General features: G+C 58.1%; 3 protein-coding genes across 3 annotated transcripts; 2 read left to right on the forward strand and 1 right to left on the reverse strand.

Annotated features, from left to right (window-relative positions):
- Positions 1 to 160: 160 nt before the first annotated feature.
- MIC60 (uncharacterized protein) lies at positions 161 to 2,380 on the forward strand (the record flags this gene model as incomplete). The annotated part of the gene is made up of 2 exons (XM_060602225.1): positions 161 to 217; positions 341 to 2,380. 2 exons carry the CDS (start codon positions 161 to 163, stop codon positions 2,378 to 2,380), a joined length of 2,097 nt encoding a protein of 698 aa, XP_060458640.1.
- An 866-nt stretch (positions 2,381 to 3,246) lies between these two features.
- Positions 3,247 to 4,706, reverse strand: CcaverHIS019_0510040 (uncharacterized protein; the record flags this gene model as incomplete). The annotated part of the gene is made up of 6 exons (XM_060602226.1): positions 3,247 to 3,961; positions 4,046 to 4,119; positions 4,180 to 4,229; positions 4,298 to 4,406; positions 4,457 to 4,559; positions 4,606 to 4,706. The coding sequence occupies 6 exons, from the start codon at positions 4,704 to 4,706 to the stop codon at positions 3,247 to 3,249; spliced, it is 1,152 nt and encodes a 383-aa protein (XP_060458641.1).
- Positions 4,707 to 7,923: 3,217 nt separating this feature from the next.
- CcaverHIS019_0510050 (uncharacterized protein) lies at positions 7,924 to 13,095 on the forward strand (the record flags this gene model as incomplete). Its single annotated transcript, XM_060602227.1, has 4 exons — positions 7,924 to 8,000; positions 8,043 to 8,686; positions 8,729 to 12,712; positions 12,758 to 13,095. The coding sequence occupies 4 exons, from the start codon at positions 7,924 to 7,926 to the stop codon at positions 13,093 to 13,095; spliced, it is 5,043 nt and encodes a 1,680-aa protein (XP_060458642.1).
- Positions 13,096 to 13,509: the final 414 nt, after the last annotated feature.

The raw sequence follows: 13,509 nt of genomic DNA on the forward strand, positions 1-13,509 counted from the left end.
TTGAATGACCTCCACCTTAATTGTGCCCGCCACATCAGTGCCTGGGGTCTACTATGGGGAGTAACGCCGGGTTATTCCGAGCTCCGCGTTCAGCGCTCGACTGTTCCGCCGTCATCGCGCTCGCACTCGTCTCTGTATCCTCCAAAACACTCTGGGTATCATGCACGCCCAGATCAGGCTCCCCGCAAGGGGTACGAGGGCGCTTGCCCAGCGGCGTGTAAGTTTCCGACCCCGTGACCTCGGCTCGACTGGAATGGGAAACCTCGGTCATCCACCTGGCCCGATTGGACGGAGCACTTTGCTCAGCTCGTCGGCTCACACGCTCGACCGCTGACCGCAGTTCATTGCGACGACCCCCGCGCGTCTCCAGCAGGTTCCTCCGGTCGCCGCCGGCGCCGCGCAGGCGACCATCAACGCCGCGCCCCGCAAGAGCGTCCTCCGCAGGCTCGTCTTCTGGACCGCTTTAGGCGCGCTTGTCTTCTACCCCACGTCGGCGCTGGTCTCGACGCACAACGAAAAGTACCGCGATTTCTTCATCAAGATGCCTGGCGGCGAGTGGCTGGCGGACTATGCGGACGAGCACGGCTGGGAGAACTTTGGACCCGGCACGATCGCGCAGATGGTCGCCAGGCTGACGAGCACGAGCTCGAGCGACATCCAGGCCAAGCTTGAGTCGGCGAAGCGCGCGGCCGAGGCCAAGGCACACGAGGCCGCCACGATTGGTCGCTCGTCGGCTGCCGACGTCCAGAAGCGCATGCACGACGCAGCTGAGGCTGCCCGCGCCAAGGCTGGCGAGCTCGGCAAGCAGGCGACCGGCGCCGCGCACGACATTCGCGAGAAGGCCGAGAAGGCCGCGGCCGGGGCCAAGGAGAAGGCGGACGCTGCCCGCGAGGTTGTTACTGAGAGCGCCAAGGACGCTGCCCAGACTACCAAGGGCGTCGGCAAGGCGGTCGTGCAGGACACCAAGGAGGCCGCCCAGGCGGCCGCCAACAAGATCCAGGAGACTGTTGACGGCGCCGAGCAGGTGGCTCAGGAGGCGGTCTCGACCCACCGCTTCCCCGACACGGCCAAGCCTCGCGCACTCCGTCCCGAGACTGTCCAGCCCCAGAAGCGCTCGTACGAGGGTCAGGAGCAGTACGGCGAGAAGCTCCCCATCGGCTTCGAGCCCCCTCCCGGATTCTACGTTCCGCCTCCGCCGCCCAAGCCTAAGGGTGAGGAGGGCAAGCTGCCTCTCCTTGCGCCCAAGGTCAAGGACTTTGGTGTCGAGGAGCCGATCATCGGGCAGCTCGCGTCGACGATCGACTCGCTCACCACCACGCTCGCGGGCGCGAAGGGTGCGCCGTCGGCTCAGGCGGCTGACATTCTCTTCAAGGCGCAGAACGACCTGTCGGCGCTCAACGCACGTCTCGACGACGTCAAGAAGACTGAGCAGGCCCGTCTCCAGAACACCGTCGACGCCAAGACGCGCGAGTTTGAGGCGCAGCTCGCGAGCAAGGAGAAGGAGTGGATCGCGGATGAGGACAAGCTCAAGAACAACTGGGAGGCTGAGAGGGAGAAGATGATCAGCGGGTGGCGTGACGTTCTCGACGCCGAGCTTGAGGCGCAGCGCCACAACATTGAGACGCGCCTCAAGGACGAGGTTGTGTCGCAGGGCATTGAGTTGCAGCGTCGCTGGCTGCGTAGCATCAAGTCGCAGGTCGAGACTGAGCGCGGGGGCCGCCTCGCCAAGCTCGACACGTTGACCACGAGCCTCAAGCAGCTCGAGCGCATCACGCTCGACAACAGCGCCGCTCTCGACGACAACGTCAAGCTCCACAAGATCTGGAGCGCGCTGCGTGCCGTTCAGTCCAAGGCGGACCGCGGCAACGTCTCGTTCGACGACGAGGTGCGCGTCCTCACGGCGCTCTCCACGCCGTCTGACCCAGACACCGCCACTGGCGACGACGCGGTCATGCGCGCAGCTCTCTCCCAGCTCGAGGCGAGCGGCATCCCCCAGACCGGCGTCAAGTCGTTCTCGGACCTGGCTTCCTGGTTCTCCACCTCGGTCGCGCCCCGCATCCACGAGGCATCTCTCGTCCCTGCCCCCGAGGACGCGACGGTCGCGAGCCACCTCGCATCTACCGTCCTGTCCAAGATCCTCTTCCGGCCAAAGGCTGGTCTCGTTTCGGGCTCGGACGTCGGCAGCGTGCTCGCCCGCGCCGAGTGGGCCCTCGGCGAGAAGGACCTCGACGCGGCCACGCGTGAGGTCAACTCGCTCACCGGATGGCCCCGCAAGCTTGCCGAGGACTGGCTCCGCGAGGCGCGCCGCAAGCTCGAGGTCCAGCAGGCCCTCGACGTGTTTGCGACCGAGGCGACCCTGTCGTCCCTCCTGATGGTCTAAGTAATGTAGAGCGCATGCAAGTGTGCAGCAGGAAACAGGCAAACGAGTGAGCCAAGCTCACCAGAGGAGCAGTGTCAGATTGGTCTCACGAGGGGTGTGGCCGAACAACCGAGACCCGACGTGCCGAATGGCGATCTGGGATGGAACGCCGAGCGCCCAATGATCAGCAAGCTACGCCATCAACATTTCCCGAGCTGACATGACTGACACCGGACAGGTGATCAAGATATATCGGAAGGATCAGGCCTCCCCATCCGCGATCGCGCACAGGCCTGGATCTCACCCTTGCATGCCCGCTGCCCGCTAGTGGTGAGCAAGCCACAAATGGCTCAGGTGGACAAGTCAACATGCGGGTTTAGGCTCAACCTCTGCGCACGTCATCTGCTGCTCACCGTTCGCATATGCGGCATGCTGTGATGGAGGTCTGTTCCGAGTTCGTTCTCACGCAGGTGGCAACTCGGCAGCGGCACTCAAGCCTAGACACGCTCGTCGCGCTCACGCTGATACTCACACTCACACTCGCTCCCCAGTCACAGCGTTGTCCAAGCCACACATGCGGTCCGGAACTTGACTCGCTGTCACACACACACGTTGCTGGTTTCTCGGCCGAATGCGAATTGAGATGCACTCGTTGGCAGCTCAGCCACTGCGCTATCTCGCGCGCTTGCTTGTCACAATATACAGACACATGCAGACAAGTATAGGGTATAGAACACGCGAACAGAACGATAGGGGCCTGCCCGCCTCGCCGGGCATGGTCCGCGTGGCGCGCGCACGCGCCGTCCAGAAAGCAGCACAAAGTGCAATGCAACGCGATGCAAGCGAATGCGAATGCTGAGGAATGAGATGAGATGAGATGAAAACACTTAACCCATGGCGGCAAACGACGCGACGTTGAACTGGGGCTTTTTGCGCGCAGCGCGCACGCGCTCCATGTACTCGGAGTTGAGACCGACCTCGGACTGGTTGACGCCGTCGAGCTCGGACATTTCCGTGTCGCCGCTCTCGCTGGCCTCGCGAATCTTGGGCTGGAGACGCTGGGGCATAAAGGCCGGGTTGATCTGGTGCGACTCGACGTACGTCTCGGTCTGGACGTGAATCGTCGCTGGGCCGAGAGGTGCGCCGTTGCGGTTGCGGCCACCCTTGAAATTGGAGAAAGTACTGGGACGGATGGCGGTGATGTTGTTGTTCTCGCCGTCAAGCTCGCGACGGAGGTAAAAGCGCTGGTTGAGGACATAGATCATGCCGACGACGTAGACCTTGCCCTGGACCATCTCGAAGAAGACGCCGTAGAATGTGTCACGCTGGACAATCCAGTCAATGAGGAGGGCAAAGGCGATGATGGTAGGAGGAAGCTGGGACTCGCACGCCACACGAATAAGGCGCTTGACGAGAATATCGGTCTGCTCCCATGGCGAACGGGAGCGCGTCAGACCCCACAACACGATAGACGTGATGATCAGGTCGGCGACAAAGCATCCCACAATCCAGAACCACACAAAGATCTTGTAATTGGTGGAAATGACCCGGTCAGTGAAGCCGCACACGGCAACACCAACACCGCCGACGGCGGATACGATCCTAGGGTCAGTGTTTACTCTTACTCTACTCGGCCTCGGCGTTTTTAACAGCCTTGTTGTCGCCGCTTCTTGCACCTCTACTCACATCGGAATCGCGACCATAGGGATCAGTACCTTTGCGCGGTTGGCGATCTTGTAGGCACGCTCGGCGTAAAAGACCTGGACGGAATGAGCAAGTGTTTCCTGGACGCCACAAAAGGGCTCGCTTGGCAGACGTACCTGAACGACAAGGACCATCGAGGCGTCAACAAGAGGATAGAGCGAGAGCCCTGTGCGTAAGCGTTGCCATTGCCTTGCCAAACTGGCATTGTTGCGGAATGCACTGCGGCCCACGTACATCGGTAGTCTGTGAGTGGTTGCCATCGGCCAAAGTTGTAGCCAAACAGGTACAGGATCCAGCCTGTGGAGAGGAGGAAGACAAAGCAGCCCATGACTGAGCACCACATCTGTGCGTTAGTTGGAGCTGTGGCGAGATTATCTGGGGCTCGGAACATACTACGGCGTACTGGTGAGCCTTGGACTCCTGTGACCGCTGGTGGGAAAACCAGTGGATTAGTTGCGAGAGCATGATACCCATGAGGACAGCATCGATGATCATGCTGGCGTCAGCAATGTCGGCGAGACTGCAGCGAGGGAGAGACGCACCCCATCAAGAGCGGAGTGATGGCGACGCCCGGGCCGGAGGGGAAGTTGCGAAGGACATAGTCCTTGGCCTTTTGCTCGGCAGCGTCGAGGATCGGGGCCATTGTAGTGGCGGCGGAGGAGGGGGGGGGGGGGGGACAAAGTGAAGAGGGAAGTGGGCGAAAGGGGGTTGGAGGGAAAGGGGAGGAGGAAACGAGTGTGAAGGTTGTCGGTCAGTCGGACGTCGATCTTTGCCTGGCGACGCGGTCGGGAGTGTGGTGTGAGTGTGTGTGTAAAAGAGTCTCTTGGAAAGCGAAGCGGTGGAAGTCTGAGCAAACAGACAAATGAGACCGCTGGCCGTAGAGCTGGCGAGAGCACGTCTAAACGAAAGCGACTAAGGGGGAAAGAAGCCGGGGCCTCACTGTCTTCCTACTTCTTAAGACCAGTGCGCGAGGGTTTACCAGCCATAGCCTGTCTCCTTGTCGCTTGTCAGTTGCATACCTTGCATGCCGCGACACCAGGAGCCGGAGTCTCCTGAGCGGCGGTAAAAAAGAAAAAAAAAAAAAAGAGTCACTGCCACTCCTGCCTCCTGTCCCATGTACATCACCCACGGACGCACCCCAGCGACGGGTTCGGCCGGGTTGGCGGGTATCAAGGTCCAACGACGCGTCTCTCGGAGGTGTGCTGTGGGCTGACAATGGCCACCTGAGCGGTCCGAGCGGACGCCACAAGCCACAAGCCACCGACCGTCTTACCGCCTTGCTCCCCCCAGGATACCAAACCGACATACCAGCCAGCCACGCCGCCACACCCTGTTGTGCATGTCGCCGTCCATTGTCTCCCCCGATTCGCATACCTTCCCTGCCATCACCATCAAAGGAGTTTTCTGCCACTGGGGAGCAAGATACACTCAGGCCGAGGTGTGTGCACAAACCTGGCGGACATTCGTTCGGGACTCGATAACAAAGGGGGGTTTGTACGCGCGAAAGGAGGACGCGTACACGTTGGTGAGTGAATAACCTGCCCTCGGTTTAACTCTGTGTCCTGCCTTGGGGTCTAGCTCCAATCGATGCCCGTCCTAACCCAGCGTTCTGGTCGCCATCACTGTCATCAAGCTGTAGAGTCCCTGTCATCACTACCTCGACGCCTCGGGGATGTTGGTGTTGCCATCAGTTCCATGTACGCCTTGGAGGTATGGCGGTCTGCTGATGAGCAACGCAGGGTGATGATAGCAGGGCTTGTCATGGCTGGGCAATGGGGTTTGATTGGAGTTTGTCGTTTGAAGGGTTTGGGACTAGATGATACAGGGCAGATTGGAGGTCAGTGCGGATTAAAGGAAATTGTAAAGGACATTGTAAAGGACATTGTGAAGGACATTGTAGCAAGGAAGAATTTGGTGCGTTTGCCTTTGGTCTGCCAACTACCAGACCTCGCTTATAGGTAAAGGGTTCAACTTGAGGATGTTGTAGTTGAGGGAAGATGATAGTTGAGGGAAGATGATGAGATGATGAGATGATAGACATGTCGAGTAAACATGTTCTAGAGCATTGACCTTCCCTTTTGGTCAATTGGTCAATTGGTCAAGCTGGGTATCAGAGCCCCATTCTGTTTTGTTTTTCAAGAGATCCAGAGATCTGGGTGATCGGTACGCACGAGCCTTTTGAACCCATAGCCCTTCAACCACCCTTTCCAAACTTCCTGGATTAGAATATTAGCATTTGTAATTACCATTCGCCAGTGGCAACAATGACAGATCCAGAGCAATGCATGTCTGAATTCACTTCCATGGTCCCACCAGCCATCAGGAGCACTTTTGAGTCCAACTTGAAAAGAACCAGTTGCATAGTCGCCTGCATTGCCTGATCGCCTGATCGCATAGCAACACGGCTGCAGCAAGGCTGGCTCATGTCTTGAAACGAGGCTTGTTCGATTCCTGTCAACTCTCTCGTTTCCCAGACTATACAGTGTTCCGTGTGTCATCTGCTGATGCGCTCACCGCGGCTGTTGCTCTCACAAAGCGGCTTGGTTCCTCAAACACCTTGGAACAGTTTCAGTTGGGGATTGGAATCACTTCTGACAGGGTATCTCATGTCCAGAAACGGTTGATGCTCAAGCTCAAGCTTCACCCAACCTTGTCGGCCCGGATGCAATAACGCGTGGGTACAAGTCGTGAACGTAACCTGCCCAGTTTAGATGTATATCCTGCCATTGTGGATCAGTGGAAAGAACATGAGCAAGGGCTGAAAAGGGATGAGCAAGTTGTTTCCGTCTTTGCCCTATGGGTTGTTTCAGGAAGAGTCAACGTTGCCATGTGAGAAGACATGTACGACGCGCGACCTCATGACAATCATCATTATCGCGTGTAGATGATTCCTGAGAGCTAAGAGATGGGAGACGAAAGGAGATGCTAGGATAGGAGGAGAGAATATTGTTAGGAAATGGAAAAAGGAACAGAGGCAAGGGTAAAGTATGCCAGCCCAGCCCAGCTCAATTGGTCCCACACCGCCTGTGTATGGCTTAACACCCTGAATATTAAGCTTTGAGTTTCCCTTTCGTAAAAGGAAAAAAGCCGAGTCTCTGGTATTGTAATACTAGTGGTATTATTCTAAACGTTACACCCCAAACAAGTTCCTGAATAAAAGGGAAAAATCCACCTAACAACGTGGTCTGCAGGACCCTCGGGACATTGTTACCCATCGGAAGTGCCATATAGTCGACGCAAGATACTAGACGACCCAACATTACTTACCTACTTTGTAGACCTGGAACCATTACCATCAGAATCTACTATATAGCCCCATCACCATCACTACGCATTTATGGACCATCTACTCGTGACGGCAAGAGAGCTGCCTTTTGACAAGTGCGACCCAACTTGGTTTGTCTTGAACCAAGTGGATCAGTGGACCAAATAAGTCGTGTTTACACTTTGAAAGCGCGTCGAAACATCAAACCAACCGTAAAGGCGTTACATTTCTCAAAAGTCACACGTACTACTATTATTGCTACCCACAAAGACCAATACGCACTACACGTCGCGCGTATCGCTCTCAATCTCTCTATATCACTCTATCACCATATCGTACATATCACCATATCCTACAACATCTTTCTTCTTCCTTCCTCACTTCAAACACGATTCACGACATTATCTACACTCTCCAACTCCCATCTCCACCTCCCACTCCCTCACTCCCTCACTCCCTCACTCCCTCACTCCCTCACTCCCTCTCCCTGTTCTCGTAACCTACTTCCCTGCATACGTACTTCTCAAACTGGCACACGCTCCTTTCACTTCAACTTGATTCACTCACCGCCTTCATCTCCGCACAGGCCGGCACCATGCGTCGTCTCGACCCCAGAGTCATAGACGATATGCTGGCCCTCGCGGCCCGCGGTGGACTAGGTCAAGCAACTGCGTACGTCCTACTTTCGAGTCTTGCCGGCTTGCTCACCTACAGACTCGATGACTGCATCGCCGAGGGACCAGACCAGCTCATGTACATCCAAGGAGACACTTTGATTCTCCTCAAGGACGACGGCGACGAGTTCCTTGCCTGCTGTGAGGGCGAGGTCGGGTGGGTCAAGCGCCAGAATGTCCTGCTTGACGCCCTAGCCTCTGGGAGCGCCCCCAGCTCGCCAGAGTGCATCGCGGCACCTTCCCTGCTCGCCGAGTACGACGTCCATATCGGCGATGACAGTAGCACCGAGGACGAAGGAGGCGGCAATCCCGTCATCCACTCTGCAACATGGGACATTATGGGCGACAGCTCTGGTGCAGAGGACACGGATACTTCAGCGGCGGGCAACGGTGTGCGCCCAGGCAGCGAGACACCACGACGCTACAGCCCAACCGCCAGCTCCAGTAGCCACTCGTCGCAACAGCATCGTACGGGCTCAGCCCCCCTGCGTCCCAGACGCTCCAGTGGTCGACCACCTGCCGCTGTTGTTACGCCGTCTCCTCTGCAACCCACCCCACCCGTGACTAACTCGGGCACATGTCCGAAGGCTTCCTCGACAAACCCGAGCACGGGGTCGCGGCCCATGGGAAGGCTCGGTTTAGGCGAGTTTACTCAACATCATCACCTGGAATCTGGGCACGACAGTGAGCCATGCGTCTCCACGTATATGCTGACTCAAGCCACAGCCATCGACAACTTCACACGCACTCCATCACATCCGTCAGGAGGCTTCTCACCCCTCGGTGGACTCTCCGCCCTGACTGCGTATTCAGTCCCACAGGCTCGGTCCGCGCCATTGCATGAAGCGACGATGTGCTTTGGGGGCCCGAGCATCAGTGGCGTCACGCAAGGGAACGTGCGCAGGGTTAACCGCGTCGAGTACTCGACCTCGATCGCGCCGCAGCGACAGTCGCTCCTCGTCGAGGCGCAGAGATTCAGCGAATTGTTGAGAAATAGCGAAGCGTCGCAGTATAGCGGGCTGTCGCACCTCAGCGAGGTCGGGACGGTGGGGACTCTCGACGAAGAGTCCGAGTACAGCGAAGCGGAGACGGACCGTGCCATTGCCGCACCTTCCCCGACTCCTTCTGCAGGAGACATCGCGCCCGCTCGCCCGCCTCGACGCCGCCCCGTCGCCCTGGATCTCGACAACGGCGACTCGATGGGTGACGACTCGGACTGCTCAACAGCCCGCATCGGCGAGTCCCCCATTCCTCAGACGCCAATGTCCATGGCAACGTTTGGGGGAGATGGTCTGCGATCGCGAGAACTGCTGCTGTCTCCGGACCACTTCTCACGAGGAGATGGCAACTCTGAAAATAGAATGTCCGAGTTCAGCAATGCTGACTTGGCTGACGATGAGGGAGAGTCTGCGGTTGAAGCTCTGTTGTCGCCCCCCGCCGAGTCTGAAGGCCAGATGCCGCAAGTGCAGATGCCATCGTTCTTTTCGAGCAGCCGGCGGGTCTCAGAGCTGGACCGCGACGATGTTTCCGATGACGGCACGATAGGCTTAGCCTACAACGAGTCGCCAAGATCATCGCTGGAGTCGCTCAGCCGCAGTTCCGCGACCTGCTCCACTACCAAACGTCGCATATCGCCCGACGTCTCAATCTCGGACGAGACCCTTCTTGACACGCCCCAGAGCTTGCCTGCGTCCAAGTTTCATCCGTCCATCCAGGGGCGATCGTTTGGCAGTGGATCATCCCATGACGGCTCAACCAACGGTCTTGCACCGCCTCTTGTCATTGACGACAAACCTCGAATCGATCACTTAAGCGCGGGTCGGGGTCTGTCCCCACCCGATGCCCTCTCGCCATCCGAGATACCATCCGGGTCACCCATGTCGCCAGTTCATGACTCACCGACCTCGTTCGACTCGAGATGGTCGGTGGAATCTCGAGCGGCTGCCAAGAACGCGGCGCGCAGCGGGTTTTATGCCTTGGGCCATCACCCACAGTTCATTGACGAGCAACGCAAGCCGGCGAGAGATGTCTCAGCCGCCGCCATTATGTCCCAAGTCAGCATCGCCCCTTCCACGCTCAGCACCATGCCTGAACCTAGCACGTCACCCCAACGTTCCGGCGACGCGCGAGACGCGTGGGCGAACACCATGCCTCCTCCCGTTGCCCGCCTCCTCCCTACGACGATAGGCCCAGACTCGGGCCCAACGTGGCAGCCGCGCGCTTTGGGATCTCTGGACTCTAAAATGAGGCCGCCTGCGACTTCCGCGCTTGACCCCAGTCCCAAGATTGGAACTCAGTCCATACAGAACTCCACTACACCCGAGATCATGTCCAAACCTCCGACCGAGATGCCAACTTCGCAGCAGAGTCCTTCGGACGCCTCGATGTCGCCGCGCTCGGAGGCGCAGCGTCGTCAAGGCATGACGCTCGTCGGCCGGATGGAGAGTGATCTCTCGCACTCAAGGTACCCGGTACCAATCACTTTCCGCTACGGCGACGACAGTCCGCAGCACTCGAGCCCAGGGTCGCAGGCTGGGCCGATGTCCCCACCCCAGAACCAGCGCTACAACTCGCCTAGGCCTGCTCCACCCACCCCATCGACGCATGGGTACTCGCCATCCCCACCCTATAGGAAATCCTCTCTCGGTTCCAACGGTCACGATGCAGCCGTTACTCGGTCCGACTCCGGCCACAGACCGTCTATCGACAGCTCACGTCGGCCTACTCCTGATGGCAGGCAACATGCGCCCTCCGAGAGCAGCCACGGGCATCAGGCGACGCCATCACCTCTCAGTGGACCACCCGTTAACTGTTTGGGCCAGATTGACATGCCGACTCGACCGTCTCCACTGGTTGAGAACGGACTGTACGGGATACCGTCATCCGAGAGCTCGTGCAACAGCACACCGTCGCGCGAGGATCTGCGTCGCATTGTCTCCCCGCCCATGAGCAACAACCGCAGTGTAAGCGACGATCATCACATACAGGCGTTCCAGGGATCATTCAAGCCCATTCTGCCCTCCGCCGCTGCACGAGTTACAAATTCCCCGCAGACAATGGTCGATTTTTTGAGCAATGGCCCTAATGAGACACCCAAGGCCTCCCGCTTCCAATTTTCAGACGAGTCGGGCATGGTGACACCACCAAGTAGGCGCACAGACTCTCCTCATGTAATGAACCCGGCGTTCCCCCGAGGAGTTGCACCAGCGACACCCAACTCGTTTGAGAGCGCCCACACGTCGTCTTCCAACTCTTCGCTACCACGGCCGCCACATGCCCCTACACATCGTGCGCGGTCGAGATCGTTCTCGGCTGCTATCGCCAAGTCGTTTGGGCGTAAACCGTCGCTTGACCTGCCACCACCCATGCCGGCCGTGTCTGGCGGGAGGAAGCCGTCTCTCGATTTTGGTCCGCGCAAGCCATCTGTTACTATCGGGCGCAAGCCGTCTCTGGAGCTTGCACCCCGCTTCGCGGCGGTTACGGGTGGACGCAAGCGATCGCTTGACTTCGGGCCGCGCCAAGCCTTTGTGACCGCCGGGTCTTCTGCGTCGTCCAGTCCCAACCCAGGCAACATGCCTGAGTACGTCCGCGCGGACACTGGTCAGTCGGACAATTCGATGCTCGGGGTCGGCCAGTGGAAGTCGTCGTCAAGGTTGTCTGCGAATTCGACAAAGGCCGTCCACCACATGAAGCTCGGCGAGTCTGTTCATCACATGTCGCTTGAAGATCCTCCTGCACCCCCAGACGATCTTCGCCGGAACCCGTCACTTCAGCTCGAGAGGTCTGCACCTCTGTTCCACCAACCGTCGCAGCCCTTCGTAAACCACCAGAGGTCTGCTTCTGGATCAGGCTCCTGGGGTCGAGCGCGGCCGTTTGCCACGACCGGTATCTCCTCCAAAGACTATGCCGACCCTACGGTTAAGACGGACGGTATGGAGTTTGAAATCCTGCAGCCGCGCAAGGCGGCCGCCCCAGTTGTCAAACTGAACCTTGACGCGAGCGACCTCGGCTTGCTCCCGCCAGAGGAGCTGGCACGGGATGGTTTAGAACCAGTGGTTCCCGACACGCCGCCAGAGACGGACGAGTGGGGCTTTCTCCGCGACCGGAGCCCGACGCCCGCGATCTTTCAGTCGCGCAAGACGGCAGGCGGCATCCGCGCTCTTGAGCAAAAGTGGCGGACGACCATTTCGACACCGCTCTCGCGCGGGGCAGATATCCCCAAGAAGGTTAAACGTACAATCATCGACCAGGGCGTTCCTGCCAGTCTGCGCGGGCGGACATGGGGTTGGCTGATGTCCAACGGTACCTCTGGGCGTGTACCGGGCCTGTTCCAGCGCTTAGTCTCAAACGAGCCCAGTCCGTACGACGCGCAAATCGACCAGGATGTTCCAAAGGCTTACGCAGACCACTCGGTGTTCTTCCGCCAGGGGTCCCCCGGGCAGCAGGACCTCCGCACCCTCTTGCGCGCGTTCTTACACTTTATGCCCAATGGTTATCGCTCCGAGCTAGCGTTAATCGCTGGAGCCCTCCTCATCCATGCCGTGATCGAGGACGCTTTCTGGCTCATGGCTGGACTTTTCAACAGCGTTCTGAAGACGTACTATGTCAAGGACCGCCTCGCCTTCCGCGTGGATCTTCACGTCTTTGGCGGAATTCTTCAGGGCACGGATCCGCAGCTGGCGCGTCTTTTTGCAGATGTTGGCGTGTCTCGTGAGTAGCGAGCTTCGGTGTCTTGAAACTCTAGCTGACAGACAGCGCAAGACTACCTACCCCGCTGGTGGATGGGCATGTTCATCCGTTCAATCCCGTGGCCCACCGTGCTGCGCTTTTTCGACGCCATCATATCCGAAGGCCCGCGATACATCTTCATTGCCTCGCTCGCTGTTCTCACACTGAGTCGTGACCGTCTTCTCCGCCTCCCGCGGACAAAAGATGCCGTGCTGGGCTACCTCCATCGGCTACCGCAGGACAACTTATTGCTGCCTGACACGTTTATTCGCGCGTGTGACGCAGTCAAGCTATCTGACGCCGACTTGAAGAAGCTGCGGACGAGCGTCAAGGCGTCGCTGAGCGTGAATTCTGGCCGGCGGTAACCGCGCCATAGCCGCGTGGAACTGGGTTCCAGCCATGATTTTTTGTGTGGCTTGTATTACCATGATTGTCTTGCACATTGCGCATTTTTTAGCATAGGATCGATAATGCATCTGCGCCAATTTGGTGTACGCTATGTATATTTCTTGCATTGCAGATATTGAAATGTTGGTCGAGTCGACAGTCTCAATTTGGGCAACTGGGGTATATGGGGTAGCTATGAGTAGTAATGAGTGGCTATTAGTAGTAACGAGTAATAATGACAGAGGAGAAAGTGGAACACACGTGCGTCAAGTTTGCCTTTGGTTCCTAATACGTTCCTAAGTTTCCTGAGTGACATGGGTTGGATCCAGGCCAAAGCCAAATCTATATTTGTTTCACTTTGCTTTGCTTTTCAATCTCTACTTGATTCTTAA

This window comes from Cutaneotrichosporon cavernicola (genome assembly GCF_030864355.1).
Source record: "Cutaneotrichosporon cavernicola HIS019 DNA, chromosome: 5".
Taxonomy (NCBI): domain Eukaryota; kingdom Fungi; phylum Basidiomycota; class Tremellomycetes; order Trichosporonales; family Trichosporonaceae; genus Cutaneotrichosporon; species Cutaneotrichosporon cavernicola.